At 44.1% G+C, this 15,825-nt stretch overlaps 1 protein-coding gene across 1 annotated transcript; it reads right to left on the bottom strand.

The window, feature by feature from the left end:
* Positions 1-649: 649 nt before the first annotated feature.
* On the bottom strand, positions 650-11,022 carry Bcl10 (BCL10 immune signaling adaptor). Its single transcript, XM_031375754.1, has 3 exons — positions 10,791-11,022; positions 4,697-4,985; positions 650-1,925 (listed from the first exon to the last, which is right to left on the bottom strand). The coding sequence occupies exons 1-3, from the start codon at positions 10,845-10,847 to the stop codon at positions 1,570-1,572; spliced, it is 702 nt and encodes a 233-aa protein (XP_031231614.1). The 5' UTR covers positions 10,848-11,022; the 3' UTR covers positions 650-1,569.
* Positions 11,023-15,825: the final 4,803 nt, after the last annotated feature.

Raw genomic sequence — 15,825 nt, 5'->3', positions numbered from 1 at the left:
CCAAGTGCTGGGATTAAAGGCGTGCCCCACCACTGCTCGGGGGAAAAATAACTTTTTAACTACTGTGTCCACTAACTTACTAAGAAATTACATGCTACTGAGTCAAGCTAGCCCCCTCGCCTTACACCCCCCTCTTCTCCTTCTTCCCTCCCTGCCACTGTTAGAGACAGTCTTGATGATGATGTACTCTGGCTGTGATGGGTTTATATATGTTTGGCCCAGGGAGCGGCACTATTAGAAGGTGTGGCCCTCATCCTAGCTGCCTGGAAGCCAGTATTCTGCCAGCAGGCTCCAGATGAAGATGAAGACGTAGAACTCTTCACTCCTTCAGTACCACGCCTCCCTGGACACTGCCATGCTCCCACCTTGATGATAATGGACTGAACCTCTGAACCTGTAAGCCAGCTCCAATTAAATGCTGTCCTCATACGAGTTGCCTCACAGCAGTAAAACCCTAAGACATTGGCCAACCTGGAACTCACTCCATAACCAAGGCTGGCCTCAAACTCATGATGCTTTGGCTTCAATTCCTAAGTGTAGAATTATAAGCACATTTAACTCCGAAATATTTTCTATTTAAAGGTACATTAAAAAAAGCATTAGACATTTGAAAATCAGACATTTTGAATTTCTGACTCAGACACATCACTACGTTAAAAAATTTTATTGTTAATAGCAAATTTTCATTTCTTAATTTTTAAATAATAGAAATATATAGGGATTAGATGTCAGGAAATAGGTAAAATTATAATTTAAATGAATATAATCAGCATTTTTTAAATGTGTAAAGTTAGTCAAACTTTGTAATACAGTAAAAACATGGATGGAGCTGGTGGCTCCATATGGCAGTGTTCATCCAGCAAGAACGAAAGGCTCAGAGCAAGTAATTTAGTCAATTACAAGTCTTACTAACTAATTACAAGTCATGCCCTGCCGGGATAACAGTCTCTAGGATAAGACTGAGAACACAAAGCCCGTAAAAGGCAAAACACTCACACTGGCAAGGGAGCATAAAACAAATTTTGGCCAACCAAGGTCACAAGGCTCAACGCCATCAGGTGTTTCCTTAGAACCCGACAGCTTCACAGAACCAAGGAGTGGGACATTCTCCCAAGTGTGTTGGCAGCTTTCTCAGTGTCCACCTTTCCTGAAAATCAGAACAGCTTACTGCTAAAATGTACTGCCAGCTCATTGGGAAAAACAATCAGATTGAAAATTTGTAGCATAAATGTGCTAAGAAACATTATTCTTAGTCCACAAGATGTTTTCTCAAATTGAGTGAGAAATATTCCGATAAAGTTAGTCTTATAAAAAGTTCAAAATACTAAAACACCTAAAAATAATAAAGAAGAAAGAACATTATGGAAAAGTACACAACCACCATGATTTACACCAAGCTGCCCCTAGAGTGTGCCTCTTTACTCTAACAAATCCTATTTACAGAGAATGTGTACACTGGGATCTAAGACATGCCTCAAATGTGAGTGACCCGTTACTATGGTTTTTATAAAAAGACAATATCCTTCACCCCATTTTGTATCACTATAAAAACAACTAGGCCGTGATGCATCACTGGCGTGAAAGAGCCCGTGATCTTAAGGGGAGAAACATCTCGCTTGAGTTTCCACAACTTCCCCCCTCTTCCAACCGCAGGTCTGGGGGCAGAGGGGGTGCCCCCGGGTCCCCAGGTCGAGGAAGCGTGGCTGAAGAGAAACTGCTGTTCTCAATTCTGCCAACTTCCAGGACTGGCAAGTTCAGGGATGACTCGGTGGAGAAGAAGGGAGCAGTGCTGGATTCTCCTTCTGGATGGTACATGGCAGTGGACGCTCTCTGTTTTTCAGAGAAATTGCTCTCATCTGAATTGGACCTAGAAAGGTTGTTGGTGGCTCCAGCTGCAAAGGGCTCACAGCTGCTGCACTTCAGGCCTGTAACAGAACATGCAGATGCAAATGAGAAAGGAGCCAAACCTGGACCCCTCTCCCACTTCATAACTTCTCAGGGATTCTGAGCTAGCTATAAGACAACCACAATTTGTTGTTTGAGGAAAGGCCTCATGCATCCCAGACTGGCCTTGAACCTATGTAGCCAAGGCTGGCTCCTGTCACCACCACAGCAATTTATAAATGCTGCCATCAGAACCCACTTCAAATCTCACTAGCTTTTCTTAGTAAGACTACTACTGTTTCCATTTCCAGCTAAGGACACTGTCTCAAGAAAGCTAACTAAATGCCACATTATTCACATTTAATGTATACTTCCATAGTTACTGGCTGAGTCATCTTAGGGGGAAAAAGGCAGGAGGCTAAAAGGTGGCTCAGCGGTTAAGAGCCAACCCTCGTTCAGTTCCCAGGGCTCACAAACATATGTAACTCGCAGTTCCAGGAATCCATTGCTCTCTTCTGACCTTTGCAGGCACCAGGCACACATGCACACAAAACACTTAGACACATAAAAATAAATCTTAAGTGGAAAAAAAAGCAATTTTTATGTAATTTTTCATAAACTAACTTTTTTTTTTTTCTTTGGTTTTTTGAGACAGGGTTTCTCTGTGTAGCCCTGGCTGTCCTGGTACTCACTCTGTAGATCAGGCTGGCCTCAAACTCAGAAATCCGCCTACCTCTGCCTCCCAAGTGCTAGGATTAAAGGCGTGCGCCACCACCGCCCGGCATAAACTAACTTTTACAGCTAATTTTTTTTACCTTGAGAGAGGGGTCTCACCTTGCAGCCTAGGTTAGCTCTGCACTTGTTAAGCAAGCAAGGATGACCAGAAACTGATTATTTCTGCTTCAGCCTCCTGAGTGCTAGGATTACAACTATCATTTTTCTTTTTCTTTTTTTTCTTTTTCTTTTTTTTGGTTTTTCGAGACAGGGTTTTTCTGTCTAGCCCTGGCTATCCTGGAACTCACTCTGTAGACTAGGCTGGCCTTGAACTCAGAAATCTGCCTGCCTCTGCCTCCCAAGTGCTGAGATTAAAGGTGTGCACCACCACCACCTGACACAACTACCATTCTTATCTAAGAAATTTTCTAGCATTCTGCCAAAAAAAAAAAAAAATTAAAAAAATATATATGCTTGATAAAACCGAAATGGAAGCAGGCACATCATCAAATCTCACAAGTCAATCGAAAAAAAAAATTAAAAAAAAAATATGCTTGATAAAACTGAAATGGAAGCAGGCACATCATCAAATCTCACAAGCCAATCGATGGCAGTTACTGATTCCTGATTGACAGGGTGCTGGAAGTGAAGGGGAGTTAGCAGGCACTGAGACACTGCTACTAGGAGGGGTGAGAAACTGGCTCTGACCAGATGAGCCAGGCTTGCACTCCAGCTGTGTGCAGAGTGGGAACCAAAGTGAACAGAGACTGTCTGGTTCTCCATCTAACACTTAACAATAGTGCTTATTCCTACTGCAGAATTCTATCACATCCTGAGGGTCTAATGGACAACTGGCCTGAGGACGACAGGATGAATAAACACTATCTGCTTGCTCTGTTTAGCAAACACTCCATGTAGCTACGTACAGGCCCAGGAACCCCTGGGTTAAAATTATCAGTAAAACCAATTAAGTCTAAAAGTAAATTTGCACATCATCTTTTTCTCACTTGGTTTTTGAGACAAGGTCTTACTGCATAGCCCAGGGTTGCCTCAAAAATCACAATCCTCCTGCTTAAGCCTCCAGCTGCTAGAATTACAGCTGTGTGCCACCAAACTTGACCCAGACATTCTACATGAAGCTCCCGAGAGGAAACACCCATATATCAGTTTCTTATGGGTAGATCCTTACACTGTTCATCTATCTCTGATGGCAAGAGTGCTTATACATGTGCTTAGGAGAATGGGGAAGGGTGGGAGGGGCAGGCTGGGCATTTAAGCTGAGCAGACAGTTCTACACAGCCCTCATCAGAGTGCTGTGCTGAGGCTCAAACAGAGGGGACTCGCTCCTCGTTTTACCAGCTCAGTTCCCAGCCTCTTACAAACTGACCGCTTCCAGGTTTACTCATGTACGCTTTAAACAGGGTTCCTACACACTCGTCAGTCACTGTCTATGGCCAACTGCTGGGAGAAAACACACGAAAGGGCAGAGCTGAACTTAACATCCATCTCCTATGAACTGTTCTTCAGGTGCTGGTACAGATGGGAACTCACTCCATAGCCCAGGCTGACCTGGGACTCACAGTACAACCCAGGTTGGCTTTGCACTTGTGGTAATCCTCCTGCCTCAGCTTCCTGTGTGTAGGAATACAGGCATAAGTCACATGATCCCTCTTTTTAACATGTGATCAGTGGTATTTTCTGAGCTTATTTTTGAGTGGATTGAGTTAATGGCAGTATTTTAGAAATTAACTTTTACAAACACTATTGTAAAGTAAATACAAATAGAAATAGAGCAAATGAGTTTATATCACTTTTGTGTTGGGATAATATATCTGGTAAGAGTGTAAATTGAATATAATTCTGCCCCTTAAGCCTTTGGAAATCAAATGGTCCTGGTTTTGAAGAGTGCTCTTAGCTCTCTGCTCTTGGCTCTCCCCTCTCCTCCTCCTCTCCCCTCTCCTCCTCCTCTCCCCTCTCCTCCTCGCTCTCTGTACTCCTCTCCGCTCTCCTCCTCGCTCTCCTCCTCCTCTCCCCTCTCCTCTCTCCTCTCCTCTCCGCTCTCCTCTCCCCTCTCCTCCTCCTCTCCAGCACTGCTCACCTTTGAGGTGCTCCAGTTTTATATTCCGAAGCTTTAGGACTTCATCCGTTATCTTCTGAATCAGGAAGTTCTGTGTTTTCTCCCTGCGGATGGATTCCACAAGGGTGTCCAGGCCCCTGGGGTTCTCCTGTAAGTAGTCTAGTAACTTTCCGGCCCTTTTTCTACTTGAAGTTCGGCAAGAAATTTCTTCCGTGTCTTCTCTACTTAGTATTTTTTTTGCACGTAGATGATCAAAGTGTCTCTCAGCTATGATTTTCTCACACAGGTAAACACGTAAATTCTCTAAAGCCTAAGAGACAAAAGAAGACAGGCTTCAATGTTACTCTGTAACATGCAGGAAAACTGCAGGTGACTGGTTCTTAGTTACAAATCTCAACTGGTATGAGGCAACGTTCTCAAGCAGGGAGGCTTGGGTCCTTTAAATGCACGCTAAGTAAGACGATGTCCAGTAGCACAAGCGGGTCCTACAGTCATCAGAGTGCTTCACCCTCACTCCCGAAAACTAACGCCCAGCTCTGTGAGGAGGGACTTGGAGAAACAAGTCTGCATGGGTCACCTAGTTCAGGACTAAACCAAGTTTCTGTACCTTGCAGTAACTATCAAGTAAAGAACTGCAGGATTAGGACCAGGGTGGAGGAGGCTCACAATCTGTTTCATGTTTATTATTAATTAGTACACCACCTCAGTGTGAAACCACTAAAACACATGCAGAACCCAAATCCTTCCGAGGGCTATGTCTTTGCTTTGAGGCCAGTTAGAAAAATGACACAACTCACTGAGACAGTCCTTGAGGAAGGAAAAAGAAGGAAGGGAGGAAGAGAGAGAGAGAGGGAGGGAGGGAAGTACAGAGAGGAATACAGAGAACCAGAGAGTTCAGGGAAAAAAAAAAAACTAAGAAAAGGGGGAGAGCAGAGGAAAGCCCAGAGTGAGGAAAGCTAGCTCAGGCTAGCCTTTATGTATTTAACTTCATTAATTTTAACAGAAACATAAAAAGAAAGTGTACACATTAATAAAGTACCATATAATTCATTCTCAGGCATGCACTGTGTAATGTCTAAATCAGGTCCATGTTTGTCTTAATAAATGGTGATAATTCGATGCCAGCCATTTTGTATTGTGCCTCTATTAACTAGACATGGGACTTTGGGCAAATTAACTCCTGTGTCTGTTTCCTCATGTGACAGTTGAGAGGAATAAATTAGTATATGCAGTGTTTATAACCTGCATGGTACACAGTGATTGATCCTGCGAGGGCAATGATGACAGTGATTAACTTGACTCACATTTATAATGATGAGTTAAAGGCAATGGAAGATTTCAGTAGAGCCAAGATAGTAAATAATGGCTGGAAAGTTGTCTCAGTGAAGGCGTCTGATGGGTTTCTGTCTACTGGATTTCCACAGTTACTTATCTACACAGTAAACTTCATATGTATAAGTTTCTAGTGTGACTATGAAAAGATGAACTAGATTTTAACACTGCATACAGAGGGTTCCTGGTTTAGCTGGGCAATAGACAGTACGCACTATAAGACCATATGAGTGACTTTAAGACCAATCCCCGTGACTCCAGCACCACTCTGGGCACTGCCCTAGCTCAGGTCCTTAAATCCTGCATGGGGTGATAACAGAAAAATAACATTTTGTAATTCCCTCCTCTTTCTCAAATCGCTCTTTCATACACCTACTAGATTTTACAAGTTTCAAGAGAAAATAGAAATCTGAACCATTACATAAATTATACCAACACTGTGTTCTGCTCATGATTTATTGGATAGTCCTGAACCAAAGCATAATAGTTGAGAGCACTGGGCTAGACAGACAGCTCAGTGGTTTGAGCATTTGTTCTTGCAGAGGATTTGAGTTTGCTCCAAGTACCCACATGGTGGCTCCACAACTCTAGTTCCAGGAGAATCTGACACCATATTCTGACCTTTGCAGACACCAGAAACACACATGGTATATAGACATTCATGCTGTCAAAATACCAATATTTAGGCTGGGCAGTGGTGGCACACACCTTTAATCCCAGCACTTGGAAGGCAGAGGCAGGTGGATTTCTGAGTTCCAAGATAGCCAGGGCTATACAGAGAAACCCTGTCTCTAAAAACAAAACAAAACACCAGTATTTTTAAAAAAAAAAAAAATCTAAAAAATAATTAAGAAAAACATGGCTCTGCAATGAGAAAAACTTCTGCTAATCCCAACTCTGCAACAGACGTGAGAACTGGTACAAATTACTTAACCACCATACCTTCAGAATCTTCCTTGGCAAAATAAGGATAAAGAATTAAACCCATCTAGGAAGACTACTTGGGATATGTGTATGAAGGCTCAGCCCAGTGCCTTCTACACAGTAGAGGCTCAGTGACTAGTGACTACTGGGCCATGGCAGGCAAGACTCTTGATATGGTTGGTTCTGGCTACCTCTCCAGCTTGATTCAGCAGTACCCTATCCTAGGACTTTTGCTCCACTTACAATTGAGGACTAGCATTGTTTCATGTTGTATGTGTCTGATTCTTTTCTTCTCATACGCTGAGCTCCTCTTCATCATTTAAGCTTGAGGTTACCAGTCATTTCTGGAAATCCCACTATAACATCTAGGATGAGCTAGACACGCCTGTCTTGCAGCACCAGATTCCTTCATTGTCCATCTCACTTCCCAATTCATCCCCAGACGTTTCCACTGTGTCCTAACACCCTCCCCCAAGTCTCCAATGACCTCCTCTGTTGACGGGTGCTTCCCACCTTCCTCATACTTGGCTTCTCAGAGCAGGGGCACAGCTGCTCACTCCTTCCTCCAGACACAGTTTCCCTGCTGAACAAACGACACTGTCCTGATTTTTCTTTTTTTTTTTTTTTTGATCTCTAGGAAACTTGGGAAACTTCGCTCTGTACCTCTCAGCCCCCTCAAATGATGGGGCCTGCAGCTTGAGAGCTTGAAGCTGCTTCTCTTCTTTTCAATAGAATGCTTGGATCTCTAGTTCAGAGCTCTCTTCTCATCTTCATTCTTCCTCTTCCTCCAAGTCGCATCCTTCCCACGTTCTTAACATGCACCTAGAACTTGTGTTTCATCCATGTCTACAGCCTTCACCTAGATCCTTTCATGGCCTTCTCCAGTTTCCCTCACCCCCTGGTCTACAGAAGAGGCAGAACGATCTTTAAAAGTCAAACAGACAGAACCCCGTTAATTCATTAGCATGACTCTTCTAAAGAGAAAAAAAGTTCAAGAGTCTACTTAGTCCACCTTCTTAATTTCACCTTGTTACCATTTACATCCTTCAATATTCTGAATTTACAAAAGTCCTGACTTAGGCCCTTGTCAAAATCTCTGTCTCAAATGCTCTTCCCCAGCTCTATTATAACCTTTAGGGATCAAAATCAAGCACATCTAACCATCCCATTGCAAGTATAATGCCCTGGTGCTTGTCTTCATAGCACTGACCAAATTTACAAATGTACAGTTGTATAAATGATATATGTACTTTTCAACTTTAACGACCTATATGTTTGAAACAGGTTAAAACCACAAACATTCTGTTTACTGCTGTATACTCTGCATTTCATAGTGCAGTGTTTTGGATGAATGAAAACTTTATTATAATGTTTTAAAGTTATTATTTCATGGCTATTTTCCTTCAATCAAGAAATTGAGCTATTTTAAAAAACAGAATTTTGTCTTCGTTCTTTTTACTTAAAGATTATTTATATTATGTGGTGAGTACACTGTTGCTCTCTCTTTGGACATTTCATAGAGGGCACTGGATCCCATTACAGATGGTTGTGAGCCACCATGTGGTTGCTGGGAATCAAACTCAGGACCTCTGGAAGAACAGTCAGTGCTCTTAAATGTTGAATCATTTCTTTAGTCCCTTAGTTCTTAATTTAATTGTTAATATTACATTATCAACTTCAGAGTACAAATTTATCTCTATTTGCTAAAATGAAACAAATTCTACCAAAATAAGGGCACGTTAAATAAACAGATGAAACAGGGAGGAGCACTAAAGATGTCTGTCCCAGGGGATCAACTGTAGGACTGTGCTCCCCACTAATGTGCAAGGGCATGGACCAAGACTCTCAATGGATGTACAAAACCTCATGGTATCAACCCCATAGCAAGCTTTCCACCATAAAAACTTATCTAATAACTAAGATAGCTAGGTACTGAGGGGTAATAGGCAAGAAAATCAAACAGTGCAATGTACTGGGGAAAAGGTGTGGCTCATGCCCCTGGACAGATGCAGTGAGATGGTACAAGATTTTGTCATAGTACTCAATTTGAATTAGAAGAGTGCTCAATTTGTACCACTATAACCGTATCAAATTCCCATGAAATATATTTTGGATTATGGCTGACTCACAGGCAACAGAAGCCACAGAAAGCAAACCCTGGGACAGACAGACAGCCTCATGTAAACAATCTCCTACCATCTATCGAGCCAGATAATACAGAAAGAACACCAAGCACTTTTGGGGGAAGGATAATGAAAACTTTTGAAAACATAAGAACACAGCAGGCAGTGCGGCTCATGCCTTAATCCCAATACCTGGGAGGTGGAGGAAGGGATCTCTCTGAGTTGAGGCCAGCTAGGCCTAGAGTGAGTTCCAGGACAGCCAGTTACATAGAAAAACACCACCACCACCAAATGTATGATATTATAGCTTGATTTCTGGTAGATGCTTGGAAATATAGGCCTGGGGTTGAGAAAAAAGGAAGTTCAAGTAATGTGGACGAATGTTTAAGCTTGTCATAAGCAGTTTCAAAAACAATGGGGTAAATATCTAAGGAAAACTATTTTTATAGACACCCTGAAGTTTATCTGTAGTTTCTCTAAGGTTATGGCATCTGATACAGGTCTAACTTGAAACTGTCAGAATGGACAACATCAATGAACCCCTGGAGCAGAAACAAAGTCTGCAGCGCTCCTCCTCTCTCCATAGACAGCTCTCGTCTTGTTTTGCCAGCCGTAAATGAAAAGCAATTCTCTTCCTTACAGGTTACTTTAATGATTGTAAGAAAATTCAAAACTGTGTGAAGCAACTGGGTGCACTGCTACCGTACTTCAAGCTTACGGCTTTACTGGCATCTCAAGACTACAGTGGGCATCAAAGACCTAGCCTCAAGTAGAGAGTAAAGCTTTCCGTACAGAAGTGCCCTACCTACTCCACGGAACACGGAAACGAGGGCAGTAATCCCAGTCGTTTCTCTTCTTCCTGGTACTGGGCTATAACAGTTGTGATTATGGGTACAGTGCAATAAACCTTACACAAAGGGTAAGGTATGGCAGACAAAAGGATCTGAAGCACACATACATCTTCAACAATTTGAAGTTAAGTTCGCAAAGACGACTTCAACAGCACTCTGGCGCTAAGAACGAGTTACTTTTTTTTTTTTTTTAATGTGAATTCATGTATATTATCTAAGTGGCGCTCATTTGACTTTTTTTTTTTTCTGGCAAAAGTAAAAGGAATGAAAAACGAAGCACGTTGTGCTTAAAGCCATCTCCTCAAATAGTAATGTGCATGTGAAGTTCTACATGGTCTAAGCAGAAGAGTCCAATTCAGCCGCGGTTTACCTGGGAATCAAGTCTCAGCGAGAAGTTCGCACACCCCCTTCATTTAAATATGTGGGCGTCTGATTACTAGGGGAATTCCAGGGCGTGCTTTCAGCTGGAGCTTTCCGCAGGCCCCCGGAGAGACCAGCTTCACCTACCTGCGCTAAGCCTGGTGATACCTGGTCCACAGCCCGCAGTGGACAGACTCCGGCGGCTCCCCAACCTGGCGGCTCCCCAGCCTAGCAGCTCCCGCGGGGGTGGGTTGATGGGGTCGGGGATCAGCAGGACGGAAAGCCACCAGCGAGAAGCGGATGGCAAAGAGACGTCCAAGCGGGCGCCGGCAGGCTTACCCGTACACTCACACAGGTCGCTGGTGGATCGTTTCCAGCCAGCTCCCCGGAAGCAGGCAGGTCGCGCTGCGCCCCGGACCCTGCGCTCTTCCGACCTGAAGCTTCCCTTCGCTCGCTCGGCTCCGGGTTTCCGCTTTCCTCCGCCCCCGCCCGCCCCGCGGCGCCCAGCCCGGCGGAGCTACTCACGTCCTTCTTCACTTCAGTCAAGTCCTCCTCCGTGAGGGACGGTACGGGAACCTCCATGGCCGAGGCCGGGATGGCGTCCTTCCGGCCCGCGCCACCCCGCCCAAGCTAAGGACTCCGGCCTCCCGGAATCAGGCAGTGACTTTGGGGGACTAGGAACCGAAGCGTGGGGGCCGGCCGGCCGGCTCACGGACGAGGAGGCGGAGCCCTCAACGCCCCACTTCCGGCTCCGCCCCTGAGGCCTGCGGCGCCGCACTCAGCGTCCTTCCCTAACCCAGGCGCCACCCTTCGGCGAGGCGGGGCTCCCTGCAGGTCCCGCCCACCCACCTTCGTGCCAGCCAATCAGTACTAGCCCTCGGTGTCGTCCCACAGCGGCCGTCCATCTAACCACGCCCCCTTGATATTTACATGAGGTTGCGGATTGGCCCCCCGAAAAGGATTTGGTTTCCGTGGGCGGAGCATCGGCCGCTCGGTTTAGCGGGATCTCCCCGCCCTCGCAGACGCCTCCTTTGGGTGGAGTGTGGGCTGAGTTGGCCAGGCACTTTGGTTTGCTTCTCTTTTCCAGATGTTGCGGAACAATTTCCTGTTGTGCTGGGCCAGGTCTTACAGTTGCGTGATCAAACCCAAATGTATACACGCACACATAACTTCAGTATTGAAATGTTCGAGGGCATGACCCGGGGCCCACTGCCATTTGCCACCTAGAACTAGGGAGACAGGAGGATGAAAATCTTGAGAACAGAAAACAAAACAACAAAACACAAAGAAAAAAAAAACGAAAAAAAAAACCCCAAACCTGCTAAAGATTTAAAAATTACCTGCAATCCCATCAGTCTAGCAGCACAGGTAGTGTTTGGGCGCGTTTAATTCTATTCATTAGGAACATTCCTCTTTATTAATCTATGCAGGAGATATAAATTGTAAAAGCTTCTAGAGCCTCTAGAAGTATATTTAAGGTCCTGAAGCTACCTGGTGTACAGTTACATTCTCTTATTTATTGTTATCTTTTATCACCGTTCAGTAAGTAAGTTCTAGGCATGCTGTGTTGGGGAACTTACTTTATTGGAGGCCAAATGGCTATTTTCAGAACGGTATTTTGACTCGTAGCATGTGCAAAACAAGAGCTAGTGGATGAGGAGCTCCACATAGAGTCCTAGGAGGAAAATGATTATGTGGTGAATACGGTAAATCTGCAACTGTAGACTGAAACGACAAGAGTACCAAAGGCAACAGGAATCTTTATCTAACCAAAAGAACCAGCAGAGGCTTAAAGCCACGTCTATGTAGCTTTGATCAGAGTCCTGGAATCTTGGTATTTACATTGTGCCAGGTCTTTTTTTCACACGAATGTCTAGTATTCTAGAGTGTTTTTCTATACTAGAGTGTCCTTAGTCATCTGAGTCTTGTTATAACCCAATTTGCTTAATCATTTGCTCTTTCCTGTAGCAATCATCTGTTGAATGCCAACTACTGAACTACACCCAGACCTTCTTCTAGGTTTATAACACAAATCAGGCACCTCCTTCCTCCAGCTAGGGCGTGGTGGCACACGGCACACGCTAGCTAGAAGTGTTGTCCAACCAACTGCCTGCGTCTAGCCCAGCAGGACTAAATCGTAAATTTACTTAAAACATTAGGAGGGGTTTTTTCATTTGTGCATTTTTTTTTCACATCTTGGTTATGTGGTTCTTGTGTCTGAAGATAAGATTATCCTATCTTAAAATAAGAACACTGGACACAGTTGTAAGCACTTGGGTGGCCGAGGTAGAATTGTCCAAGTTCAAGGTTATTCTGGGCTACTTAGTAAATTACTGGGCCAACCTGTGCTACATAGTAGGACCCTATCTCCAACAAACAGAAAAACAAAAATAACAACTGTCTCCTCATGATTTATATTATAGCATGTGTTTGTTTTTGGGATAGAAAAGGTAGGCATTTGAAAAGTTTCGTGTGTAAGGTATTTAATATGCTAGAATTTCACAAATACCAAAGGGAAAGCAAAGCAGGGAAATAGAAAGGGTGGATAGAGATGGAGACCACCCGGAGAGAAAGGTGACATTTCCCACCTGCCAGAAGTGAGGGAGGAGCCCGTGGACAGAGGGAGAACTGTCTCTCAATGAGAGCCCCACCATAAAGAGGCTGGGTGACTGGGGAGGTGGACTCTGTGTGCTACAGGCAGAGGTTAATCTGACTTCGCTCTGAGTCATACAGGTTTACTCTGAGTCAGAAGGAAAGCCACCGGGGGCTTCAGAGGAGCAGAGGGACAGATGTCAGCTATGCTTTGAGGCTGGCTTTGACTGCTAGCCAGTTACGCTCTAATCTAGACCCCAGGAGGTTCAGGCCAGACTGGACTGGGAGCAGGGAGAGAGGGGAGAGCCTCCGGATGAGACAGGCCAGGGTGTTTGTTTTGAAAGGCTCCCTGTTTGCTATCAAAAGAGAGCAGAGGCCTGGCAGTGGTTCAACAGAGGTGGTGCCAGTCTTTAATCCCAGCACTTGGGAGGCAGAAGCAGGCAGATTTCTGAGTTCAAGGACAGCGTGGTCTACAGAGTGAATTCCAGGACAGGCAGGACTACACAGAGAAACCCTGTCCCAAAAAGTCAAAAAAGAAGAAGAAGAAGAAGAAGAAGAAGAAGAAGAAGAAGAAGAAGAAGAAGAAGAAGAAGAAGAAGAAGAAGAAGAAGAAGAAGAGAGTAAAGTGTGGAAGAAAGGGCCGAAGCCAGAGAAACAGCTGGAAGCCAGCCACCCAGGCATATGGCACCGTGATGAACACTCACCATCGTCACAAAAAATGTCAAGCAATCTTCCTTCTTGTTTTCTTTGGAATAAGGTCTGTGTTGTTCAGGCAAGTGTTGAACTGGGTTCAAGCCATCCTTTTTCTTCAGCTTGTACGTGATCATGGCCTGTGATTCTCAATCCCGAGTTTCTAATACATTCCCATTCCTCCATTAGCAAACTCTTTTCCCACTTTTCGGCTAAATCACAGGGCCAGACAACAAAGGCATGGCTATAAGCAATCAAGCCTGTCCATTCTTTGCCATAAGTGCCTATTCCTGACCACTACCAAGAACCTGCATTTCCATCTAATCTACAAGTGTACTGACATCCTACTCTAGAACTCTAGATAACCGATCCATGTCCTGTAGATTTAATTCAGATGCTCCAAGCACAAGGCAGTGGGGTCATAGCCTGTGGTGTTGGGACGTGACAACATTGCTTAACAAGTCTCTCAGGATATTTCCTTGTTGATAAGGGATACAATACATGAATGTATTCTCAAAGTGGATCGTGTTTTGAGGTTCCAGTGGTTGTGAATTTTGGGGAGATGCTGTCCAACTTAATACATCATTGGCTGGATGAGCTTGGAACAATTAATAGCAATCAATAAAAGGAGGGTGTCTAAAGACATTTAAGGAACTCAGGGGGAGGTGGCTTAGGGTTTTACTGCTGTGAACAGACACGATGACCAAGGCAACCCTTACAAAGAACAACATTTAATTGGGGCTGGCTTACAGGTTCAGTTCATTATCATCCAGGCAGGCCTGGTACTGGAGGAGCTGAGAGTTCTACATCTTGTTCTGAAGGCAAACAGGAGAAGATTGTCTTGCAGGTAGCTAGGAGGAGGGTCTCAAAGCTCATCCCACAGTGACAAACTTTCTCCACAATGCCACACCTACTCCAACAAGGCCACACATTTTTTTCAAAATTTTTTTCAAGATTTATTTATTTCATGTATATGAGTACATACACTATTGCTGTCTTCAGACACACTAGAAGCAGGTATCAGATCCCATTACAGATGGTTGTGTAATGAGCCACTATGTGGTTACTGGGAATTGAACTCAGAACCTCTGGAAGAACAGTCAGTGCTCTTAACTGCTGAGCCATCTCTCCAGTCCCAAGGCCACACGTTCTAATAGTGCCACTTACTCCTTGGGCTGAGCATATTCAAACCACCAGAGGAGGGAAAAGGTTAGAACTGATAAGATGAGAGAAAAACAACTTCATAAAGTAAAGCTTTATGCTGGGTGGAGGATTTTACCAGCAAAGCTTTAACTGCTTCTTAATGATGTATTCCAAACTTCCTGTTGGATTGGATACTGTGTTGAATAACAAACTTAAGTCCAGGTGACTGTGAACTAGAAATTTCTTATAAACAGAAGATGAAAGTGACTAGCTCTGAGATTGATATCCTTGGTGTTAATGAGAGAACAAAGTGTGAGGAAATTCACCTGTCCCACCACTGAGACTTCTGGAGATTACAGGCAGCCATGTCTGCAGAGCTGGCAGTAGGGTGCCAGATGGGAAACCGGCTGAGCTTCTGCAGTTTCACCCTCGGAGCCCGTTGAGTAGGCTTATCATCTCCACTTGATAGGTGAAAAATTCAAGGCATAGAAAACATGATTTGCCTAAGGCCCGTCTCCCAGCAGGTAGCAGAATCAGAATTCAACTCGTGTCTGATAACAAGGCCACTGTTCTTCATTACTAACAGTAACTGACTAACTCTGTCAGGACACAATTATTCAGAGAGGAGGTTACGTGGGCTGACCCTGGAGCAAGGGAGACATGTATAATGTACTCAGGTCTATTGTTTAGGCAGGAGCTAGGTAGAGCAAATCCAGAAAAGTTACCATGTGGTCATCTAACTTCCTCGAATTGAAAATGAACAACTTACAACTGGCTGGGAAAGGAGTCCTAGGCCCTGTAATGGATTCCCAACAGTACACTGACAGAGTCATCCTGCGACTGTTGAGGTAGAAGGGGCCAGAAATGGCCTTAGTGCTGAGGAAGGTAATTGATGGACAGGATACACAAAGCATCGACGTCATGAGGAGGAAGCCACAGCTTAGGGTGGGACAGAAATCAGTACTTTGCTCGTAATGTTGTGTGAACATTTGCTTTCATTTCTTTTTCTTTTTTTCTTTCTTTCTTTCTTTCTTTCTTTCTTTCTTTCTTTTTTTTTGGTTATTTACTTATTTATTTATTTTTTAGATATTTTCTTTATTTACATGTAAATTTCTCCTTTCCCAGTTTCCCCTCC

Source organism: Mastomys coucha, unplaced genomic scaffold (genome assembly GCF_008632895.1).
Source record: "Mastomys coucha isolate ucsf_1 unplaced genomic scaffold, UCSF_Mcou_1 pScaffold16, whole genome shotgun sequence".
NCBI lineage: Eukaryota > Metazoa > Chordata > Mammalia > Rodentia > Muridae > Mastomys > Mastomys coucha.
Note: the sequence above shows the minus strand (reverse complement) of the source record. Positions and strands in the feature narration are given on the sequence as shown.